Genomic DNA, 26312 nt, shown 5'->3' with positions numbered 1-26312 from the left:
GTTTACTTTGATAATTCTTAGTGTTTCACGTTTACAAACCACACCACTAATCCGTTCGCTTCCGCAAGCTTAGGTTTGCTCTCTCTTCCTAACACACTATCTCAGTGCAGTCGCAGAAATATATTGTGCCGATAAGATAGGGAAGACCTGTACTACTTGGCACGGGTTGAATGCACAATTTATACCTACAGAAATAAAAATTTGCAGAAAATGGGTCATATATTTTAATTAGTGATGGAAAGTTAGCACCAGGAAGGTTTAGGGGTAAGCTGTGCTCAGGTAGAGGTGAAATCGTGTTGCTTTCTTTGGAAAAAATATATGAGGGGTTTAGAGTTTAGCAAGATCCACGGAAAAAATTGCTTCGGGTTGTAGATAACTTACGACTAATGGTAAAAATGTCACTGAAATTAGGCGAAGAGAAGCTGAAATTAGTTATTCCCTCATTTTTCTGTTCTCTTCCTTATACTGCCTGCGTATTTCGAGGTAGGGGAGCTTTAAGGACTTACCTAGATTCTTCTGTCTTCTCCATTTAACGCAAAACTGGCTTGAAAACTAAATCTTTCGTTCAAGTGGAAACCAATCGTCCTTCCTTCGCGTCAGCTAACGTGCTAACCTCTGGTTATGACAAAATTTCTCTTCCAAAAGATCACGGATGGCCATTTCTACAATATTTTCCACGATTTCTTTCCGTTCTGTCATCCTCGAATTTCGCCCAGACGTAACGCGATATGCGCGCATGCGCTGCAGACTACATTCCACTTATTTATGAGTTCCTCGACAATCCCACACTTCTTGCTTTTACATTGGTCTGCAAACGAACGAAAGGACATTCCCCGCTGTAGCCAAGGTCATACACCCTCGGTCCGACATTTTACCTCGTCAAACTCGAAACTCCTCTACTCTTTTGTCTCGGCTCGCATTGCTTGCTTCTGTTTTTTTAACAGATCTCCTCTTTTTCGTTATAAGTTCTGGAGATCCTTTTCGGACGATGTCAATCATTCACAGCGTTTTCTTCCCAGTAGCCCGCATCCAGTGCAACAATAAACCAAAAAAATTAACCTGCCTTCCTACACTTTTTTAAACGCTATTTTGAAGAGGTTTTTTTTTACTAATGCGTCCTCGATTAGCGAAACTACTTATTAACGGTCCTCAGATGCTTCTGGAACTTTTGAAAGAAAAGACTGTAACGAAGATTGGTGGCAGCGTAACTACCCAACAAACAGTCACTCATCCATCTGTGTTTTGCGTTCGAAATAAACTGCGGTATTTACTTTCAGTCGAACTCTCGCCACGATTTTCTCCAGCGTTTTCATATCCATGGACGATCCTGTGGCTTTTTTCTGTTCTAAAATGAAATAAGTCCTGAATTTTGTTCAAAGCAACACCTTTCTCATACCCTGCTTATTCCTCCTCCTTGTGGGAAGGAAGTATTGTTACAGAATTATTGAGAGAGCTCAGAAGAAAGGAAGATAACGAGAAAACAAAGCAAAACAGAATATTGTTGACTTCCTGGAAAAATCCACGCTATCTAAAAGTGGGTACATTTGAAACAAACTATGCCATTTACCTTGGAAATATGGGAAAAACTTATTTCGCAGGTTACCTTAAAAAAACTAATAAAAAAAAGTTTCTTCCTAAATAATCGGTGAAAAATCTGGAAAGGAGAGTAAAAAAAAAGAAAACACTTTCTCTTATTCACACTCGGTATTTTGGTATTTGTATTTGGTATTGTACTTGGTATTTTCTCGACTTCCGTCTGTTTTTTAAAAAATTCTCTGCTGTACAAAAATATATTACTTTTCCACACACCATATTTCTAAAATAAAAAATAATCTTTTTTTGATATTGCTTTTAAATCGTAAATTAAATTTTAAATGAAAATATGGGATCCTTCGCACAAGATTGAAAAATCCAGTTGAAAATTTTTGATCTCTTCTAAAATGTGAAATTCACGTGTTGTCACCTCACTACCGTGCTTCCACTCGCAAAGGTACGGTAGAAATAGAGAGTCTAGCTAGCTTTTTGCTTTCTCTTTAAGTGGACTCTCCTTTGCACAAGATGTCATTTTCTCGCTTGCGTCGTAATATTTTCCGTCTCTTCTAAGAAATGAAATATTTTATTTATTGACAATATTTTTTTAAATGATAATGAAATAAATAAATAAATTTTTAAAAGATAAATAATTTTTAAATAAAAAATAAATAAATTTAAATAAAATTGGATGACGTTCGTAGCATTTTTTGAAGTGGCACGTGTCGTATGGATAAAAATAAAACAATTATGCACGGAACTTTAGTTGATCGTAATTATCCTATTCTTATTGTGTATTTAATGGCAATGCTGTCTCTTTTTAAAAAGCTTCCCCTCGCAGTTATTTGATAATTTTTGTGGTCCGAGTTCTGCGTAATAGCTTCAGAGCCTCATTTCAACCAATTCCTAGTACATCCTGGTTTTATTTTTGAACCTTTTTTTCGCATCTTTGTCCTTATTATACACATTTTCGGCGGTCGAAGAAGTGGCAATTGTAATTTTTCTCAGCCCTCTAAAAAGAAACGAGTACTATAGCGCTGGATCTTCTATTGCAGAGAGGTCGCAGGAGAAATTCGTTTCAGGTATAGCCTAAGGGTAGAGTAATGGTTTCTCTTGCCACATTTCCGAGGTCCAACTCGGCTGCGCATTTTTTTTTTGGAATTTGAGGTCTAAAGCAATGTATTCACATGGAAATAGCCTTTTTCGTGGCAAAATAATAGTCTCTGTGGCGTATCATCCACTCAGGATGCGCTAACGCGTTTCCTGCAGCCCGGTATCGTCGACGCTTACGAACGCGTGTCTACCACTTGCGAGGGCCAGCCGATGATCAAGTCAGTGCTTTTATCCCCCACACAAGTTTGATACCAAATTATCGACATCGAGGGATAAAAGGCTTGGTTGGCACGAGGACGGTTTCGAACCCTCGACCGTGTAGCTGCAGCGGTTACCGGTTGCACTACACCCGTCCTGGTAAAATAATCGATGCCAAAATGAAAAGCCTGATAAAGTGCTGAAGGAGAGACGGGGAAAATGGTTTGTTTTGCCTTCAGCCTAGTACTTACTTATTATCATTTTACTGGTGGAAAATAGTAAAATGTGATTAAGAAAGAAGAAAATTCCCTGAAATGGAGGTCAACATTTGCACTTTTCTCAAGAAATTCTTAGTTATTCTTGATCATTCCACAAAAAAATTTCTGCATTGTATAGCAAAACCCGATCCCAGGTCTTTTCTTTGTGATTTCTCGAAGATGAAATAAGCGCTGAATTTCTTTGAAGCAACAACTGGCTTATTTCTTGCAGATTCCTTCTCTATTTTATTATATTTTCTTGGAAGATTTCTACATCAAGTGTATTCAGCTCGAGTCGGAAATTTCTTTCTTCTTCCCAGTAAAGTCCTAAGAACCTCCATTTCACTCATCACTCTCACTCTCGTTTTAGCTCTTTCAGCACCTTACTTTCGTTACCTCGATCCTAAGTCGAGCACCAAACATATAAGTGTACAAATACACAGAAGTGTGTTTGCTTTCGTTTCTCAAGAATATCGTTTTCTCTGTCATCGTTGAAAAAACCTACATATGGTGAAAAAACCCCTGTATGGTTAGGTTGCATTGCGGTAGCCACCATTGGTTCCATTCGTTTGTGATGTCATTGTTTTTTTAAGCGTATAGAATTACATGCACTTAATTTTTACCATATCTCTTATAGCTTCGCCTTTTTTCTCATTCTGAGTTACCAGAAACCATTTCCTGAGAATTCTTCTCACTTTCTCTACATAGGAGCCTCAAGCTCCATGAAAATCTGCTATTTTCTTATACTTTTTCGCTGGAACCCAATGTACTTTCAAGCGTTTGTTCTACATTTTTTCGAATGAATTTTTAATAGTTTCATTTCATCAACACTTTTAAGAGCAAAAACAAAATAAGAAAAAAATAGTTCGGAAACAGTTGACCAAGCTTCATTAGCGTAGGGAAAGTACTAGTGAGACGGTGAATTTTGCTTATGGTTTTTTTCTATTGGAGGAAGTAAGGGATCCTAACTCACTTTTGAGAAATCCTTGTCGAGCTACTGGTTTTTCCATACTAAGCTCCTTCGAGGACTCGCCTTAGTTTTCGTGGATAACAGAATATTGTTGGTGTTGATCATTGCAATAAAGATTTTTTCGAGGGAATCTAGCCTCAGAGACGTCAAAATTTTGGAGGAACGGTAAAGAGAGTCCCGCCTGATTCTTCGCGAATGTCTCCGAGACCTTACGTGCTCAGTGGATATGACGGCGGATACGCGAACATACCTCGACGAAGTCACGCTCCAGTCGTTCACAGAAACGCAGGCAAGATGCCTTTCTGGCCAAAGAACTGTGCAGTTACAAGGAAATATGCACAAAAGAGTGGTGTGATTTGTCGAAATTACCGAATAAGTCAAAAAATAACAGAGTTTGATAGCAGTACATGGAATTTTGTATGGTGCTCTAATAAAGAAAGGGAGTCTGCTGTTTTCCTGTCTATTACTTTCAGAAAGTCTAGAAATCTTACCAAATTTGAACTCTTTTTCTTCCTGTAAGTTCCATGAAGTCAGAGATACAGAAGGTCCCTCTGTGCAGAAATAAATTAGGCTGCAAAAAAGCTTGGGAGTTACAGGATAACGATAATTCTCATTACCGTTACTTTTTTTTGAAAGCTTGAAAAAAGGAAAGAAAAGGTTTTGATAGGTGTTCCGTTCTAACGAAAATTTTTATATACGTAATTTGAAGCTATTAAAGCCTTAACTCATAGTTCATGCGAGGATTTCTCTTGCTTCTGGTACGATTACAAAATTGAGATCACCTCGTCTCAAAATTGCAGCGGATGTGTCTGATTCTCCAAAACAATTCAGCAGACAGTGAATTATATCCTGACCGGTGATGCAGCGTATGATTAGCGGTAGGTGAGCAGAGTCAGCTATTTAGGTGCTAACGAAAGTGAATCTTCCTCTTTACACGCCCCCAAAATTTTGCTGCTGTTAAAAAATGGCACCTATTTCTGCTGGAGTTCAAAAGTAAACATTTTGATACTGCATGAGAAATTTCTGCCGATAAGCATGTTTGGAACGTTTAATGGAACGTTGGAAATTCGAATTCCTATTAATATTTGGTTACTTGGCTGATTTTTACTTCTCCATCATCAGCGGATGAAAATAGACGAATACATTAGGACCACATTATCATCGTCACGTCAGCAATTGACTTATTTTTGGAAGCACGAAGATTTTCGTGGCGAGTTTTGTCACTCCTCCAATTCGGTGATTAGATATGGGTATTTTTGTGAAGGCGCAATTTATCTTAGCTATACATTTACATGCAATTGAAATTTGGGCTCCAACACTTAGAGTTTGTTCATGGGTTTTGAGTTTTATTGACTTCTTCCTACAATTCCTATCTATATGTAGATTATACGCGAACAAAATTATTGACTTCATTTTTCCTGGTACAAATTTTCTACTAAGTTGATTCAAGGGATGAAGAAGAAAGCGGATGATTTCAAAAAATTGTCGTAAAAATATGTTCATAAGCTACCTTTATATGCCAATATCCACGCTTTAATGACATGTTGGACTTCACCACATTTTCCTTGGAGAAATTCACGGGATTTCATCTTTTATTTGCCCTCATCCCGGAGGCGACCGTTTCATGGAAACCATCCTTTCCGATAGCAGAGCACAATTTACTGCACGTCTTACGCATCCGGCCATATATTTCATTCTTTAATAGCCCTTACTTCGAACGACGTAGTTCTTCTCTTCAGATTTATCCAGAATCTTAACATGTCATTACCATTCATCATCTCTAAGTACAACGATTCATGAGATATTTTTCCAACCGTAATTACCGTATGCTTATTGCATTTAGTAGTACTGTATGCTGACTGCTAGAGTCAATGGCAAATGGTAAGTGCCAACGATAACTGCATTTTATCTTAACAGCATTTCTGTTGTAAAAAGATCCACGTATTGATGAGAACTTGAAATAAATTCTTGAAAAAAATCCTTTTGTTTTTAAAGAAATTCCAATCTGTTAGAAAAATATATCTGCTATCTGCACTTTTTAGCGCTGGATTAGTCGGGAGTTTGAAAGAACGGTTCCACAGTTCGGGACGGCGAGTAGCCCTAAACGATTTGAACATTTTTCCTCTCGTTGTAAACAGATCATGTTAATTCTGGGTGTTGGGAACCGTATTGGATTCCGTCCACTTATGGACATCAAAATCTTCGTGTGTTATCTTCCACACATTGCAGAATCCAGGGCGAGTAGAAACTTGGGCTGAGATACCGGTGATAAATTATTTTCCGAAAACTGCACAATAATTTCTGCTTACATGTTTTTTTTTATTAATGAGATTTCCTAATATATTATATTGTTTTGAAACTTGTGAAAGTTTCTGCTCGTTATCTTCAGTGCACTGAAACCATCTCGAACGAGTGAACGGAAATGCAGGAAACGTCCCAAAGCTAACCAAACCGAACCTGGATATTGAAGATTGAACTACTGCAGCTGTGCAAGACCGCAGCTTCACCTCGGCGATACTCCTCGTGAAACAAACGGGAATACTTCAATAATGAAAAAAGACTGGAAAATTCCGTTAATGGTGCGACGCATTGACACGCGAATGCGCACCTTTTCTTCATTCCAGTTGGGGCCGGAAATTTCGTTTTTGTGTGTTTAATTATCCATCTATTGCATTGGCTATATATTTTCAGGCAACACAGACATTTTTTGCTGGATTATTATTTTTTACAAGCAGTTGCTAGAGATATTTCGACTTAAACATTCTGTCAAGGTTATCTCGTTTTCCTGTTTCGGAAGAAGGTGAGCGCAAAATTCGAAGCTCAAACATCTTCTCGTGTTGGCTTTCGGAAATCTGCGGAAGTGGACGGCTTGGCACTTATTTCTAGTCGCAAGACTAAATCCATCTTCAAGGAAATTGTCTGCAAAAAGGAAGAGCAGAAGAAAGTTTCTCTAAGTCTCCTCATTCATAAAAGGGGACTTCAGCTGTCCTCTTATCGGCTTCAGTCCTTTAAATCCGTTCTGTTCGACTCTATAAAACGTCTTCAATGCTCGTTCTTCCCAACAGATGCTAAGGCGCTCGGATTCGACTATGTCTTCTGCTGCTCCGCGGGAAACAGCATTCGTTTCACATTCGGCGATCACTCACGATCACTCGTCAATCAGTCGTTGACTCTGCATCCCTGACGTTGTGACACTCTTCTCCGCCGGCAAGTAACTGATCGCGGCCTGGCTGCTCTCGCCGCCACAAGCATGGCGGCTCGGTATCGTCTGCAGTAGATTCCAGAAATTATTCAGGAACCTCCACCATTGTCTCTCCCTCGTCCCAAAACCCCTTGGACTCAAGTTCTCATCTGAAAATACTACGAAGAAATTCTCACTGATAAATGAAATTTTCATTTCCCTCTTTTGAATTCGTTAAAATATCCCACATATCTCGGGCATTTGCTCACGTTTCTTCACTCTTCCGAAATTTCTTGCTGTTCTCGATCGGATCCAATTTCCTCTTTCATCTCTTATTTCACAATTCCATTTCCTTTCGTTATAGTGTCTTAGATTCCTTGGTATTTTTTCATTCTGACAAGAATACTATTTTTAATTTCTGCACAGGAGTGCACGTCAATTACTGAGCGACTAATTTGTTCAAATTGGCTAATTCCTGTAATTTCTGTGAGTGTTATTTGGATTCTTCCAGCACCAGCAGCATTTCCCCTTCACTTTTTCCACCTTTTTCAACGATCCCTAAATAATAACCGTTGTTTGATTAAAATATTGATATGACGCAATAATGTTTAACTTTCTATTTGAGTACTATTTTTGTGAGTTTTCTGTACAATACAGTATTCCTCAGAATAAGTCGGAACAGTCGACAGATAGTCAGAAGAGAATTTCAGATGGTCAGAATGACACAAAATAGTTTTCTATGTTTTTTTTTCAAATTAATTGGATTCATTGGAACTTCTTAATAACGGTTAAGAAGAAGGAAGAAAAAATGACTGTATGATAAAAAAAATCCATTCAGACAGCTACTTCACTTCACTTACTACCTAATATTGAATCCATAAGTAGTTCCTTCTAGGATGCCTTCTGCTCCGCATTTTTCTAACTTTTTTTGTCGGTCTCAAAAATCAGCTAGGAAAGAGACTTTTGTGCAAAGACTGAAAAACTGTTTCTTCTTCAACCAAAATATTTATGAGTTGTGAGTTTTTGCATGTAGTTGTGTGTTTAACACTTTTGAAGGTGTCATTTGAGGTTTTTAAGAAAAATCCGCCTCGATTCCAAGAGACTGCTCTAGAATATTTTTGCTTAGTTTCGCTCCTTTCATCTTTGATGAATTCTCAGGAATGTCTGTCTTCTCGATAGAATTTCGTTGAAGCTACTGAGAACAAAATTGGTCCCACTAAGGGCTTTTTAATTTTCTTTTTTTTATGTGTATTGGACGAATAGACAGATAATTAAATGCCTCCTGTTAACTGCTCGTGTGATTGAAAAAAAATTGTTGAGAAATGCGGAACAATGTCATGAAAGCTGCAACGCACATCGTTTTATTTCGACCAACACACAAGTCGCCGCCATCGCCGCCGCGCCGAATAATTATTCGTACAGTGACCGAATTTTATAGCTATTATATACCTTTGTGAGGTTATTAATTTCGTATGACCAGAGGCTTTTTTTCTCGATATGGCGTTTCCGTGGCTCAATTATCCCATCGTCCACGGCGAGATATGCGTTCGACCTTCGCCCGGCCACTGCATCTCGCGCCACCGCCATCCACTTTACCAATCTTGCAAAATTGATGTGTTTCTCTTCGTTCGCTTTGTATTTGTAGCTGACTATCAGCCCAAACATTCGTAGATGCTTCGCTGCCGTCTTCGCAACTGTCACACTCGCTTCAGTGGAGCAGTTCGTCTATGAATGAGAGAGGAAAAGTTGCACGCGTGTTCTGCCTGATTGGCTCCCATTCTCTCGTGGACGTCATGGGGGAAAAATGGTGAAGAGTGCTGAATAGCACTGAATCATGTGACCGTAACATTGGGGATTAGGAAATTAGCGTCAAGGGCTGATATTTCGTTGACTACTGTCTATTCTCATTACTCATTACAATCTTTCAGCGTGGAAAAATTTAGTTTCACCTTTTTCTCCTGTAATATATTGTTCAGGATTTTCTCGGAAAAAGGTTTGCAGCACTTCCGTGGGCTATAAAATTCCGTAGTTTTTATCCCACCACAAAATATGTGTATGTGTTTGATCCGTGACCGACGTAAATCGCCGTCAATGTCACGCATGCATGTCGCACACGAAAAGCGTCCTCACCGTCCACAGCAGTTAGATAATTATGTAGATATTAATCCATACGTCTATGAAATATCCATACATAGTCATAATCTCTTCATTCTCAGTTTTCGGCTTAAGACCTTTTAGATCGATACTATTTCTTCAACGGTATTCAGATATCTGGTTTAAAATTGATGCATCTTTGCAACTGAAATCATCTTATTTCATGGATTTCAACAAATATGGAAAAAGGTGACGAGTAGAGGAATAAAAGACTACTGCGATTGCTAAGGTACAACAGCCTATAGATACTCATAAAGTTTGCACATCGTAACAGAGAACGGAAATTCTCCACAAACTTTCTGGATAGTGCTCTAAGTAGCTGTTTACCGTTGTGTACTTATGCGTGCGCTAAAACAACGACAAGAGATGTCACTCAGTAGTTAGTAACCGAGGTCTCGAATCCGCACCCACGACTCAGGCACTACTTTGGTTGACCGATGGGACCATTTCACAGGGCGAGTGTGTCCTTATTTACTTCTTTATTCGTTTGGAAACATCCATAGATGTGTCATAAATAAGGAAATAAAATAAGGAAGGACAAAGCTCATAAAAATTTTGCCTAACCTCTTCCTCTCTGGAGCTGCCTTTCTTGCACATTCGTGTAGTTGCTTGGCAGGGCATCTCCTGCTGCAGAGGTCTTCTTGAAGTTTTTGTTCCTCTTCTCCTCTCTACTTTTTTTTTCTCCCTTAATCTTATTCTCCATTGAATAGTTCCGACTGATAAGCACGCGTACGAGCCGGTACTATTTGTGTTCGGCAAGGCGACAATTACGGTAAGTTGAAGGTTGTCAGAGAGAGAAGATGCATACAGGATGCAACGGACGAGTCGACATGAGCGCCGATGCGTACACTGTAATTTACTAGAATCTAATCGAGATTATTCAAGCTCGTCGTTCTCATTTAAATCCATACACTCGATTTTCAGTCTTGTTTAAGTCCTGTCATGCGAAAAGTGCATTTAAATGACAACTTCTAAGACAATTTATGGAGTATTAGCACCAATCTGTTATTTTAAAGAAAGAAAAATTTGTAGAAAAAACCCAAATCTCTCCTGTATCTGGCTGATTCTACGGACATTGGTTTAACTATCCTTCAAAAGAAAACAAAAAAAACGGAAGAAATTGTCCGGATAAACGGCAGAATTTTCGAGTATTTTGTTAAGATTGGCGACATCCTCGTTCCACAAAGTTTGATGCCCTCGAAGATTTGTGAAAATGAACTTGTAGGTCTAATTAGAGGAGCGCACGCTGTTCACGTCTAATACCGTCCGCGTGGGATTCAATATTCCACCATTGAAAAGACGGAGAGGCGGGAAAAAACTTCGAGCACACATCCGGCGCATGCAGCATCCCGTCTCACTTCCACTCATCGTCTCTTCCAACCTCTTCTCCTATTAACCGAATCGCTGCGAACGTGAGTTGACATTGTATCTCAAATCCTAGTCTATCAGCGAACCGTTCTCTTGCTATGAACCTATTTCCTTCGCTTCGTGTATTCTACTGAGTTGTCTTCCACTCTGGAGCTCGATGTGTATGTGTATGCTGATGAGTTAAGCGTTATGACACTGACATGCGACGAAACCAATTTTGCGCTGCTCCGTTGAGTGCTCTTTGGGGGAATTGGTGGCGATGTGTCGGCCGGAGGGCAGTAATTGAGCGCAACCAGCAATTTTCACTACTCCTCGTCAAAAAGTCATACCTAACTTTTTCGAGAACACCACCTCAAAAAGAAAATTCCAGAAATTCCCTGAATCCAGTCAATCTCTTTCAGGAGCATTTGTCATCATTTTTGGCTAATCCTTGTATTTTCTCCGCCATCTCTTCCTTAACGTTCGTTTCCTATCCCACTTATATTGATTTTCTATTCTAATAATTTAACTCGAAAAAGCCAGGCACTTGAGCTTTGCAGCCAGCGATCGACTTTCAGCCAAAGCAACAGATATGCTAATCAATAGATCGCCTTCCGACAGACTGCATTTGCAGTCAGGAAGGTTACAAAGGAAACCAGTTCAGAGGAGGAGAAGGGAGTATTCCTTGTACGTTGACCAGTCAGGACCACTAGAACCTATGATCAACCATTTATCTTAGAAAACGTAAACCATACGACTTTATCGGCTCCACATTTCCTGGATTTGCTCAGCTCAAGGAGAAGTGTTTTTGTGACCATCCCAGATGGAATCTGGTGCATTTTTTACAGATCCACAAACTAGTGAATGCAATGAATAATAGAGGGATAACATCATAGAAAAGGGGTTCCACCTTTACTCCAGCGTCCACGATTTGAGAAATCTTTGTACTGTTATAAATCTGAGTCTAGATGACTATAAATGTATATGTTCGAACAGAACTACACTCACTTTCGTGGATGACCTGATAACGTAAATTCTTTCACTTTCTTCTGTCACAAAAAATAACAGAGGCCACACAGGCGATGTTGACGATGTTTGTGCATGGAGCCCCTTATGGAGGCCACTTTTGTCATACAAATGCCCCACTTAGAGTTCTTCACCACTACCTGACCTTGAGGGCAGCCTTACGAATGTCCTTAATCCACGCCACTATCCATTTTGAGATGCACCCGTGGAAATCAGTATTTCTTATGTCTCGCCTTGCCAATATGCGGCAATGGGAAGTTTAAGTGTCGGTCGGATATTGTTTCGTCCTTCCGTGTGAAACGTTTCGTACAGGTAGCGCATCCATCCTTTTGTGTTGATCGTTAAAATAAACAACAAACAAAACAACAAAATAAAGGATAAAATGCATGGCTTTGATGAATCTCTCTAGGGATGTGGCTACAGCGAATGACTTTCGAGGCCGAGGCGATGTGCCAAATCAGTGCTTTATCCTCTCAAACAAGTCTAGTATCAATTTAGCGACTCCGAAAGGGTGGAAGACCCTGTTGGGGCTAGCAGATAAGTGGGAATGGTTTAAACTGAAGTGGAACGCATGGGCGCATCCCAATAGGGGTTTTTTTAAAACCCCTATTGGGATGCACATAATCCTTACAGTACTCCATACCAAGTTCACTTTTTTATTTTTTAAGTAGCGGAAAACTTACAAGGTCGACATAGCAATTCAGTGAAGCAGTTTCGTCGACTTCTACTTTTATTCTCGACCGATGAATCATAACAAACCAACCGAATGACTCAGTGTTCAGTGCAGTGTAATTTGGTCCTATGGTAACTGATTTTTCCTCCTCACACAATGAGGGTACATATGTTTCCGTTGAACTACGGTAACCATCGCATCAATCCCCAATTCCGATAGTTTTTAGATGTTACACTCGATGGATAGAGTTTCATTCGTTCTCATCTTGAAACCTGAAGGCTGGTCATGAAACCTAGGCACAAATAATGAATCACATCTATATCCAGAAAGAGTCATCACGAAAATACATAGAGCAAGTGTTCGATGGATTCTCTGCATCCACGTTTTTACTATGTGAACTGTTCTCGTTTCGTGGAAGAGTGTAACCTGACACCGTGCAAAAGAACTTTTCGTACGATATACGCAGCTGTAATATGAGTTTATTTAAGGCTCTCTTTCTGCAGCTTTCGCTGCTCCTTTTTTCTCATTTCCACTTTTTGAAGAGGGATCGGCTTTTTCTTCTGAACAAAGGTGCAGCTGCAGTCGTACCCCTTAAATCCTTTTGTATGGGTTTTATTCTAAATACTTAAATCTAAATAGCTTTCCCAAACCCTAAATACTACCAATGAATCTCGCCAAATCCACTGCTGTAGTTTATTTAATCACAGCAAGAACAGTCAACACTACCCACGATTTCTTCCTGAAAATTAGAAGTCTGGGATGGTAAGGAAATGAGAAGAGCGGTATTTTTTAAATTTCTCAAACTGGATCACAATAAAAGCAGCGGAATTGCGAAAAATCGTTTAACATACTTGCTGATGAAGGTTCCAGAGACCTGCTTGAATGTCCTCGACGAATGTGACGCCGTTCCAGGAGGATTCCACTCTTCACTTATGATGTTATGACCAATCCAGTTGCGTTTTTCCATTGCGATTAGTACTGAAACAATGATTCTCTATGTTCCTTCTTGTTAACAAATTCTTACTGCGATTCATTTCGAAGGAAGCGAAATCTAAATTGAGTCAAAGCAATATTTTAGTGAGACGTCATGTTTCTTTGGAATTTTCTCCTCATCCGTTCAAATAATGTTTCAAAATGGTAGATGGATTGAACTTTGATTGTTGCCCAGAAATTTTCCTCACGCTAGAAAAATATGTAAAAATTCCGATCAGTTCCACGTAATCTAATAGTAGCCAGAACATCGCAGGTGTCGTAGCGTCTATCAATTATCGTCCAAGGATTTGTTTTGATTCTCCTATCCACCACTGCTGTGCATAATCGAATTAGAATCTCGTCAGTCTATGGATATATGCCGGAAATGGTCGCAGCTACCCGTCTTCATCATCGTTTCTACTAGATCTGTCTCCGTTTTCATCCTCATCCTCATTCTTCCAAAATACGTCCGACGGGACACATAATTGGATAAGATTATGCCGTCTCAGTCCGTCTTTAATTAAAGCTACGAGCGAACATTTCGCGCGTTCGGCGGAACTACGACAGATGGTGTCGGATCGACGGACGACGAACGCACAGAGAGAGACATGGGCGGCCGGCCCGCCATACACACACTACGCTGCAAAATATGCGTCGGTTATGCGCCGACGACCGTCTGCTAACTGCTGCTGGCGAATTGCATATTGATCTCGAAATTCACATTCTGTTCGGAAAGAGCAGCGCATAGGCGTTCCCTTATGTGCTGTCACTTTTGATCATTCTCTTTGTTGTTCTTCATCGCCACCGTGATCGGTTGGCTGGATTGAATCCCGTCGTGATCCGAATTTACTCAGAAAATTTCTGTTAATCTCCAATTTCCGCTCGTTCCTACGAGCGTATATTTATGCTGCATAGTAGAAAACTGGGGAGAAAATGAAAAAGAGAAGTGAGTTGAGGGAGAGAGGGGTAGACGAAGGATGAAATGCTGAGTGCAATTATCTCAGATCTGTGGTGACAGATGTGGAATATGGGATGAATCGTAGGGTTGCTAGGTTATAAGCGGTAGAATCCATCTAATTCTCTACTTAATTCTGAATTTCCGTTTTTTGCTCCCATTGATTTGTTGGAACGGTTGACACAGTTAGACTCGAAAAATATTGGTCTTTCAGAAAATTCATGAATAAATAGCTCGCGTGAACTGTTAAAAAATAGCTTTCCGCCTTAAATGGCTGAAAGATAGGTGAGGTTGATGGTCTTGTTCCATGTGACGACTGTCTTCCTATGTTTTGGATAAGCCGAAAATCCTAAGCATCCTGGTGCTCCATTGATGTTAGGGCAAAACTAGTTAGTTGTGTGGTCTAGTGCTACTCATTTCTCTATTCAGTTCTTCTGAAGTCCGCAGAATTCATAAATTACCGCCGAGGCGATAAAGAGCTCAGTTCGCCCTGCTTAAATCATATTCGTTGCTTTGCTCAACCGGCAATTAGCTCCCTGTATTTTCAATGGGAGGACAAATTCTCTATTATTTTTTTGTATTTTTTTGTATAGTACATCACCAAGAACACATATTTTACAACTTTTACAAACTTATGGATGTACCAAAAAATATACTAGTATTCCCTGGACACTACACCATAAAACACGCATATCCTCCTGTATTCAAAGTTAACTACCTCGCAAAGTATTCTAGCAGCTTGGTTTAACGAGAATTCGATAATATGGGCTAGTAGCTAGGCAATGAACTCGTCAAATGAAGCAGCTTTTCATTGAAACCTCCAGTTCGTCCTCTTCCTTGATATCTCATATAAAAGTAATGTGATTTACTCGCTGCTTCTTATCGCTTACAATTCTCACAGAACTCCAAAACAAAAATATGTAGCTAATTCTTCTCTAGTTCTTTTTCTTATTCCTAATAACATGACTTCTGCCGGAACAACAAGGTCATTTCAGTGGCAGGACCCTCGAGCTTAGACACTACCACATCATTCATTCCTATTTTTCGTTTCGTTCATCCGAGATGACCTTATGAGTGCCCATATTGTCCGGGCACATCTCAAATAGGCACTATTCGTCAAAATCCGCTCGTGAAGCATTTTCGCTTGCTCACTAGAAGATTATGCACCTAAGTGGTACTAGTAATTTTTTATGCACTTTTGATTCGTCAGGCACGTTTGGATGATTTCACAAATAATAGTTTTTAATTGATTTCCTTGAGCTGTAGCCGAGATTGGTATTGATCGCTTTTATTAAACAACGGCTAACGTTTCGGCGTTATCGCCTTCGTCAGAGCCTGGAAAATTCAAAGCCATTAGTGATTTATCCTTTCAAACGCCTCATCAACCTACAGAAAGCATCCAAAAGGTAGGCAAACTCAAGATCAATACCAATCTTGGCTACAGCTCAAGGAAATCAATTAAAAACTACGTTTCAACATGCCGAGATTCAAAGACAGTCGAACATGGGCAATCACAAATAATAGTTGGAGAGATTTAGAGAAAAAGATGACTTTTCTGTGGTATTAGAATAACGCAAAAAATGCACCGCAGCACATGAACTAGCGTGGTCCAATCGGTTGAAATGAAAAGTACTGCACCATGATGGTGTTGTTGCGAACAAAGAAATGCTATAGGAAAAGGAAGTGTTACGTTATTCCCATTTGCAACTGCACCTCAACTCACCTTCTCCTGTTCTCGCGACACTCGCATCGGACCTCACTCAGACTCTGCTAATCACTCAGCACTTCTGTACTGTCTCCCGAATACTAGTTTTTGTGAAGCTGACCTTGGATTTCGCACAAAGGACGTTTCTACCTACTTTCTTGAGTGTACGTTACTCGATTCCACCCAAATGTACGTATGTACGTAAGAATACGGTTTCACCTGTCCTATATTTATGTCGAGCGGGTCTGGACACCTTTTGTTATAACTGATAAAGTTCCTATTCATCGCTAACTTTTTTCGAGTATAAAGTTTCATTTCATTTAAGCTACTTTTTTAATTAAAATTCTCATCTAAACTATTTGTGAATAGTGATCCTGTATCACTGCGAAAAGATAAAATCTACGAGACAGTTTCATAGTTTCGTTCGGTCGTAAGCGATGCCATGAAGTGAAGTGCCCAATTTGTCCAAAACAAAATCTGTTATTCCGGAGTAATTGAGAGTGTAATCTCCTATGCATAAATCTTGATGGGATTCAGGTACCGCATATTTTATTTTATTAAATAGCTCCTCAACTTTGCAAATATGGCAGTAACTCACTCATCCATAAATAGTACTAGCCTACTTTTCGTACAAAAATTTTCAAAATTGACGAGATTTGTGTCTTAAGAAAATTGGGGGAAAAACGAAATTTCACAAAACTCTACAGACTTTCAACGTAGTACGAGCGTTTTCTCTCCAAAATGTCTTCACTAAAAGCGACTTTTACAAACCTTCCGTAAATTCACGATGTATTTACGGTTCGAATATGCAAGAGAATTCGAAAGCAATCCGAACAACCAATACTGCATAAAATCAAATTTTTCTGTTTTTGTAAAACTGCTATCTTTCTAAATGACCTTATTTTAGCCAATCAAATAAGCTCTTTCAAAAAGATTGCAACCAACAGCTTTTTTTAATTGGTAGAAAAAAAAGTTCTTTGTTTTCTAAGGTGCGTAGACTAGGACGTCAGCCAAATTTATAGCATGATAACAATCTTAGTAACGACTCAAGTAACGCCCGAAAAAAACCGTTGAATTAGTTCGAGGAAGAAATTTCAAGCCGGTAGGAGAGAATGTGAGCTGAGTCAAACTTGATCGAAGAATGAGAACCGAACTTGTGAAATGAAAAGGAGTTTCAAGTATTGAGTCATGCACGTAAATACAGCGCTCCAATCAATGAAAATAAGTCATCAATTACGAATGAGGCAAATTCGAAGATTCTAAAAAGTAGGCCACTTACATAAGAGGAAGTAGAAAAACGTGAACATTTGGTAAGACTTGACTGAGGCTACCGTTCTTCTGGAATGAATAACGTCAAGAAATTATTCTGCTTACAAAAGTGGTGCCTCAATATCGTTTCAAAATCCTAGGTTCTTCGGAAATTCCTCATTTTTTGATCTACTTAGGGCAGAAACCTCTTCTAAGACCTAAAATTGTGGTCTGAAGAGCATGCGGATATGAATGCCGTTACACATAGCATTCAATAAACAATCATAACAATCATATTTGCATAGAAACTTGACAAAAGTGCCCATTTCCGTGCACTTTTCGGACAAAAATTACTGACTTTAATCACGTATATGATACTTCAATCTCTGTTATTCTCTGTGCACAGTCCCAGTTACCCAACTTTTCCATAGTTTTGCGCTGTCCTGATTGTACTTAGACACATTTTTTTCGAAAGCTATTTCGCAACGATGTGATGTGAGTGACTCAGGAGCGTCCTCCTCCATCAAGTGAACCGCCCGTCGCTGCTTGCCCTCCCTCTTCGTTGCTGCTGCTGTTTTCGTAGAACGTGACGGACTCTCCTGTTACTTTGCCAACGTTTTCGTTGTATATTACGTGATAGGATATCGGTAGCGACATGTGCGTCGTGCGTGTGTTCGACGAGCGGGGGTGGAGATCGCGCTCGTTCTCGGCTACCCCCATCCGTCAAGGTTATTCGCCGCATCGCATAACTTCACTGACGCAAGCCGCAGTATCTCGACCGTTTCCGCACAAGTACTATTCGTTCCCGTATCATACTATTTGAATTTCGGACGAGTTATGCGATACGCGTATACTGCTCGTATGTCTTGTTGTCATGGCAGATGTTCAAATATATACGGCGGCGGTAACGGCGCGGACGCCTCTGCTGTGCGATCTCGATCGAATTCCCCTCAGCGCATCACGGCGAGTATTGCGTTAGTAGTGACAGCATTAGCAATTGGTCATATCTTACAGTTATTGTGGAGATTTTTACTTCCCGTGGTTGCAGTGTCCATCTATTTCGAATTTCGGAAGGACTTTACTTTTTTATGGTCTAAAAAAGAAAACGAGAACTGAGGAGGGAAATTTTTATCTTGGAGTACCTTACGTAATGGCTTTTTGGACGCTGTAAATAAATAACTTGAATTGATAGGTTTTTGTGTTTGAAGTACTCGTTAATGTGCTCGCCTTTCTGAATAGCAGGGCTTTTTTCTTTGCTGCTAACGCAAATCGCCAGCGCATAGAACCTTCAGGTTTCCGTAGCCACCGACAGGTGCTCGATTTCTGCTATTCCTCATTCGCTAACCGCATAACGTATATCCTCGCATTTCGTCGTTTCCAGCAATTTCTCTCCGAATGTGCACTGCTTTAGACAGAGAATTGTTGTTAGATCTAGCATTTTGTTGGGTTCTTCTACCACTAAATTTATTTCTAGATTTCTCTGAACTGGTTGTTCGCCAGATCGCTCTTCAAATTCTCATCAAAAGGGATTCATAAAAAAAGTGTTTGCCGGTAAAACGTTCTGCAACGCATCTGTCGCCACTCTTTTCTTTATAGGTAGAGTAAGCGCCCCTGGAAGATGGCGCATAAGCAGGATACTTCCTTTATGTTTATCATTAATCTAAAGTAAAATCACCAAAGTTGGAGCCATAAACAGTGCTGCTTCTGAGTTGAGTGCCTAACATTTTCCACCAATTCATATTATTATTTATATTATTTATATCAATATTACTATTACTATAATAATTATTATTATCTGCCGTACTATTAGCCATATTTTTTACTGTCGTCTACATAAAAATTCAGTCATAAAAAAAGAAATTCATTATCTTATGACATATTTTCTCTATTATTATTGAATTACACACATTAAACAGTGGCAAAAGGCTGCGTCATGAGGTGGTTTCATTGCGTATTCGCTGTATATTTCATTCGTGGTGATTTCGTGGTGATTAATTACATTTTTTCACAAATAACCTGAGCTTGTCGATTCCTTTTGAACGTTTCGATTCGATACGGGCGCTCCTTTTTATTTTTGTCCGCTGATAACGTATTCCGGTGCGTCCGCACGCATGCAGTAAGGTGAAGCTACCCGGAAACTGGTGCAGTTCGAGATTGGAGACAATCGAGATGAGGCACCTGGCCCGCTACGATCGGATGCAATACAGAGATGAGCGAGGGTCCCAGTGCACCACTTCGATCGAACATCCGCTTACGTAACTGCACAGAATCCCGGTCGTTTTGATCCGCTTATATACAGCATATTCTCACATCATATTCTCACTTATTATTTTGTCAGACAAAAATAGAGGGGAGCATTGAGCAGCACCCACACCTCAACGTTGTCAACACAGCGATGGTTCTTCAGAAACGTCTTGTAACTGTTCGCTTCACTTCTTCCCTGTTCCCGTATAATTCCTCTAACTGGAATTTTTACATATTCTGAACAGACATTGACCTACTCACGTGGTTTCTTTTGCAATTTGTATTCCAAAAATGACTCCTGAAAGAATGCCTTCTAGTATTTATGCGGCAATAAACTATGGGACGATAAAATGTGTGTCAATACGCGTGTTCGTCGCAGCAGTTGTCTTTATTAGGGTGGAGAAATTCGGCACCAGTCCGACCGCAAACATACTCCACCTTGTGTTTACGCAGATGCAACTAGCAATAAGGTGTTGGAAAATGAATTAGCTTATAATAGAAAAAAAATGTCCTTCCTCCTAGATTAATGATAGATGTAAAGCGGGTTCACGTGGCGCGAAGCAACGGTAGTGCCACCTTGTTTTCTGCATGCTTTCCTAAACCTGTATGTTTGTATTCCTGAAAAAAAAAACCATAGTCAACAGTAGCACGGGATCAAGGAGAAACATCGTAAACGAGCATGTGACTCAGGCCCGTTAGACGATGTTTTCTCGACTTTCATCGGCCGCTCCATTGAGGTGTGCGGCCGCCAGCGACATCGCGATTGTTTGCCCCATTGCTATGATGTGTAACTCCTCACATTCTGGTCATTACTAAGCTTTCTGCCCTTTATATGTATGTACTATATGCTTCCGGACGTTTGAAAGGGTAGCGCTGACTATTTGCACCTGTTGAGCTCAGATTTACTTTTTGAATAAACTTTGTTCACACTTTCCGATCTCAGTTGTCAAAAAAGTCAGTAATTTGGGATCCTCAACATGTATATGTCAGTAGATCAAATATTCTCGCTGTTGAAATGATGAATTTCCATGGATTTTCTTTTGTGAGAATTTTCAGTTGAAGTCAGCTATCACCTATCTTTGCTACGTACAGTGAGGATGATGCAACCCACCCATGCAATCATTTGCTTATTTTCTTCTCATCTGTTTATTTCTCAAGACCTAAGCAAACTTACGTTGTACTTTTAATATCTCTTGCTCATCCTCGAACTTGGGAAAAATTCAAACGAATGTAGTATTTTTTAAAGAGCTATTATGGTCGTTGTTGGATATGTACTTATTTCTACTTGATTCTATCCTAATTAAATCTATATGTATGTATGTATATTCTTATATAGTTCTGAAATTTGAGCAAGCGGTTATGATAAACGTATGAAATGAGATTATTTGGTCTACAGAGATAATGCATACTTTCTATATTTGTATTTTCTACATTTTCTCATTTTGGTCGTACCATCTCCCATCTTCGCGCTCCTCTATCGATGGAACACTATCGTTACTCATTTCGATATTTTCTTATTTTTAAGTTTTTTTCGGCATCTCAATATGTTTTTTTTGTAATTATTATTCATACCTTTATACTATCATATTTGATGAGATATAAAAAAGAAGGATATTCAGTATGTTCCAATCACCAGTTAAAGGCATCACATCACGAAACTGGTGTGGTGCGGATTTCAGGTGGTCCTATACGGGGTATTAGATTATGGAAAGGGAGATGATTCCGTCCATTTCTTCCTAATTGCCGTAAAAAACGGTGCGGAAGATGCGGCGCGTGCACAAGGCTGGCGCGCTCCAGTCGAACTCCTTGTAGAAAATAGCGCGCTGGAACAGTCGAAGTCTTACCTTCAGGGCCGTTTTTTACGGTAATTAGAAAGAAATGGGCGGAATCACCCCCGTCCCCATAATCTACGACTCCGTATAGGCATAACCCACTTGAAACTCGCACCACCCCAGATTCGTGGGGTGATGCCTTTAAAGTGTTTGTTTCATTTTGCATATTGTACTGCCTTATAGTAATGATTCTGAAAGGAAAATCATATAATTGAGATTTGTTCACACCAGAAAAGCCTTCAATTTCTTCTGGAAAGGTACAGCCACTTATTTTGCAAATATCGTAGATGCGGTCATGCCGGGCTGAATCACTGATTTGATTTACAGCAGATTTACATCGGATTCATCTACTCCCCGCTCCATCTAGAGCCGATCTGTACACTACGAAGAGTAAACATTACCCACACAGTACATCTCCTCCTCCTCACCCAACATATTTGTACGTTTGCACTACCAAGTGTCGTGTTTCTTCATCACGTTCTTCTGATCCTCTCAGTATCCATTCAGCCCACTTATCGACCAGCCGGCCCGGCATCGTCCAGACCCATTCATCTACAGTACGAGGGTCAAGCTCTACCCCACTTGTAAACCTCTTGTCTATGTGTCTCTTGAGAATATCCTGTATCAAATATCATTTCTGATTTCTATTTCTGATTTTTTGTATTTCTGATTTTTTGAGCAGAGAGCACATGAATTTTGGGGCATCATCATCAGAGCATACTGTTCGTCTCAGAAGTGCGCTACAACTTATTTTATAGTAGCGATTTGTTAATTTTTACTCGAACTCCTACTCTGAGCCGAATATTTTCAAACATCTGAGCATTCCTTTCGTTGAATTTTCGTTCTGTGCATGTATTCATATCCAGTCTCTAACATATGTATGTAGAGCCAAGCAAGAAATTTGAACCCATTAGGTCCATAGCGAAGCAGAATTTTGTCTAACAAATCCATTTGGTAACTCGTTCATTTGAAATATTTTCGTCTGGTAAAGATCAATTACTATTATTCATTATTACATCAATTACTCATTACAAACATTTACTCATTACAAAAATTCGTGATCATGACCTTTGATCTCATGATCACGAATTTTTGTAATGAGTAAATCCAATTAGGACATTTTTGTGGTGTTCCTTCTCGTCTTTTTTGATCCCCTGCTGCATTTCAATGAACAGAACAATTTTTCTTGAAGCAAATATAGGTATGTTCCATGGCCCTGTATTGTGATCTCCCACCCTATCAATTCGCGGAATGCGCTAGAAAATATTGTGTACGCCTCTTCAGCCTACATTTCCTTTCCATCTAACCTGCTTCCTTTCTCTGTTTATATCTCGTTCGAGATTTACGAATGTGCTCAAATACATGCTGCATTTCTAGAATACGTATAAATAAAGTGTGAAGCTTTATGTTTAAGTGAAGTTCACCCAGCACTCTCTCATGGTATTTTGGATTCTCTCTGCTGCATAAATCCTTTCACGTTAATAGGGCAATTCAGTTTATAGCTCTGGTAATTTTTTTCTCTCACTCATATTGCCATGGTAAATGGTAAATCCGGCTGTTATTCATGTTTTTCATCCCACTACCTCACTGCTCTGTCGATTTGATGCTTTTTCATTTTTGCTGTATGCATTTGCAATCTAAACAACAGGTGTCCCCACTACATGAAGTTTGCAAATATAACCTTTTCTTTTCCAGAAACAATGGCCTACGTGCCATCTTCAGACGTGCCGTCGGCATTTCTATTCAACACCGGTGAGCATTTTCTAAACTTTTGCTCACGTTCCTGAAAGGGTCCTAGTTGAGGATACGAATAAATCATCCATAAAAGCGTTCATTGTATGAATTCTCACGAATATCGTGCATCAAGCAAATTTGCGGATATGTCGTGAAACGAGAAATAGGTAGCTTCTAATGGCATCCATAAGCCGAAACGAAACTATAAAATGATTGCAACGTTACCTCTAAATGGACCATCATATAGTGCACCATAATCGAAATTTTGCGGCCATAGTGTCGGCATAGTCGGGTCACATGAGGCACAGTCACGTCCCTTAGCAGCCGCTGTCGAAGCGATGTGGTAGGAATCGAGTGAGGACCTTTGCCAGCACAATTCTTCGCTGTAGTTCGCCTCGGTCCCACCTCAATTCTAATCGTTTTCTACAACGCCCCGCTTCGAGCGCAACCACTTACGCAACTGCAACATGCTTCGTGTCGTTTCGACCCTGCTATATAGATGTAAGTGTTCATCGGATGCCGTAAGCTTTGCACACTAAACATGAAGATAATGGAAATTTTCAGGACCCGCGTTGAAATCCATCGGCTACTCATCACCAGGGTCAAGGGTGTAATTGAGAAAAAACCCTCCTGAAAACGACCCTCCTAAAGGAGATCCTCCAGAAGATGACCCCCCCCCCCTTATCTCGTCCTTTCTGGCATGGCTGCTCATAGCAATGAAAAATTAGTTATAATAAACAGAATTAGACGAACAAATTGGACGTTTAGTAAATAACATGGACGCCGCTGATAGCTCACTGTAAGGACTGGAAGTAAATCAGTACATATGTGCACATATAAATTGAAAAGATGTTGAAGTTCTCAACGTGTATTCGACACAGTTCTTCTTTTGATTACAAACAATGATTACAGTGATTACAAACGGTTAAGAGTTCGATCCCCGCCGGATTTTTTCCATTTCTGCAAAATGGAAAAACAACTAATACCTATGCAGATCACATTCTAAAGGCATTTTCTCACTATTTTCTACTTCCTACGCACAAATTTTCTCATTGCCAGTGATTACACACAATGAGTATCGATCCTCACCTGAATCTTGATTTTTGCGAAACAGAAAAAAATTACTGAGAAGAATATTTCACCGGCAGTTTTTCTGAAATTGTATTTGAACCACTATACGCTCCATATAGGTGTTATTTAGAAGCCGTTTCAGCTATTAGAACCAAGCCCTGATTGGAAATTACTGTTGGACTAGTCGGATTTTAGTTGTTTGAAATAAATATGAATAGCAGACTACAGAAGAGGCGGAGGAAGATAAAGGTGGCTGCATTCCGTAAAGGAAGATTTGTGCTATAAAAGGTATAAAATGTCTTTTTCATGGACCTTCTTATTTTCTTGAAAGCTAGTTGAGAAGAAGATGAGAAATTTACCATTTTTCTCAACTTTTTCTCAGCTAGCTTTTGAAAGAACAAAACTTGCCTGGAAGAAAGTGAAAATGAACTTCGATAGGGAAATATTTCTCTACAACATACTTCAAACCGAATTCTTTATAAACTACTAGCTGAGCTAGTGGACTTTATTCGAAGTCATACAGATTTTGACGCGTCGCCGAAAATCTGAGATCTCGCACTTTTTCCCTTGCAAGATTACGGTAGCGCCGCTGGAAAATTCGATGCCATATTTTTATAGAGCATCAAGGGAAACCTTTGGCTGCAAATTTTTGTCTCTGTAGGTGCTCTGGTTCTCTCAAACGTTAGTTGAGAAAAACTCGAAAATTTGAGGCAAAATTTGGGATTTTTCTCAACTAGGTTTCAAAAAGACTAGGAAAACTAGAAGCACCCAACTTTGTAGGGATATAGAAAAAATCTCTCTCTAGAGATCTGAACCAGCTTTATTGCTCGAAATTCATTTCGATCGTCGATACTCAGAAACGCGTGTAGCCTTCTTTGTATTAATTTTATCTCTTGGTGGCGCCTGTAGATGTCTTTTTTTCGCCCAGTAACAGCATCGAAATTGCTTTTTTGAGTGATAACAATAAATTGCTGAGAAGAGTTCAGTTTTAACTCTCGCGCCTTAAATGCAAAAATTCCACTTTTGTCAGAAATTTATCTCTGACGGTCGCAATAAAAACGGCAACACATCACGTATTGCCATCGGGTATTATTGGATGTTGCCCTCAATGGCCTCTTCAGCCAAACATTGGTACCGGATACTCACTCTTTGATTCCTCCTCTCATACTCAATATTTCCCATTTTCTAAGTAAATTAAAAGAAAAACTCACTTGAAAGCAAGGCCGCAAGGCTTCGTTTAGAACGCACTGTATAATTTACTCTTTTTCTTGCCTTCTCTAATCTTGGACCAAAAGGGTGAAATTATACTAGCAAAATCTTTTAAAAAATACTTCACTCCATCTATTTTCCTAGCATTCTGCATCTCTTATGAGTTTTTTTTTTTTAAATCAACAATTTCCTCGTTTTTTCCTCTTTGCTTTTTTCCTCCAGTGCTGAAAAGCCTTACGACCTTCCCCCTCAATCTCCGACAGTCCTCTTACGACCCCCTCTTGAGAAAACCTCAACACACGCTTGACCCTGCCCATCATTGTATTGGCTAAGAGCCGACGCAAGCGCGATGTACTATCCATGAACCGGACTCTGTTTAGTTCTCATTTTCGAGATTTTCAAGAAAGGCGCCTTCACACTTTTGCCGCTCATCATCATCCAGTGGAGCGTAGCGGCTAGAAGCGTGGTGAAACCCTTGCTGGCACCACCCATCGCTGCAGTTTGCGATGGTCCCACCACGGTTCCAGCTGCTGCCTTCACCATGCCGCTTCGAGCGCGCACGCAACTACACTGCAACCGCACTCGTGATTCACGTCGTTTTGACCCGATTATTGGAGCAGCCACGGATCTCCCTCACTAGAGGGATCACAGCCGGTTAGTCGCGAGGCTACGTGGCGCGTCCCCGGGTGGCGGATAGGGGGCTAATCGCGGACCAAAAGCGACCTTGTGCTTGCCCAGAGACACAGGTGGATTCAGAGGATGGAATCCCTGTTTCTGCAGAGCCAGGACTGACTCATGACATTCTTATATTCCGCATGCCGGTCCGGCCAAAAGCCTGCAATCAAGTGACTGGGAGGTGCAAGGGAGGCGGTTTGGAGTCGCCTCCAACAAAT

General features: G+C 40.0%; 2 protein-coding genes across 2 annotated transcripts in view; both read left to right on the top strand.

Moving 5' to 3' along the window:
* Positions 1-23161, top strand: part of RB195_006037 (uncharacterized protein) — a gene marked incomplete at both ends in the record, with an annotated part of 46558 nt that extends 23397 nt beyond the window's left edge. Inside the window, one exon of the mRNA XM_064178899.1 lies at positions 23101-23161. Coding sequence (XP_064035902.1) covers positions 23101-23161 — 61 coding nt within the window. The remainder of the gene's footprint in view (positions 1-23100) is intronic.
* On the top strand, positions 4264-26059 carry RB195_006036 (uncharacterized protein; the record flags this gene model as incomplete). The annotated part of the gene is made up of 3 exons (XM_064178898.1): positions 4264-4357; positions 23101-23157; positions 25800-26059. The coding sequence occupies 3 exons, from the start codon at positions 4264-4266 to the stop codon at positions 26057-26059; spliced, it is 411 nt and encodes a 136-aa protein (XP_064035901.1).
* Positions 26060-26312: the final 253 nt, after the last annotated feature.

Source organism: Necator americanus, chromosome I, assembly GCF_031761385.1.
Source record: "Necator americanus strain Aroian chromosome I, whole genome shotgun sequence".
NCBI lineage: Eukaryota > Metazoa > Nematoda > Chromadorea > Rhabditida > Ancylostomatidae > Necator > Necator americanus.
This window is presented reverse-complemented; position numbering and strand designations above follow the sequence as displayed.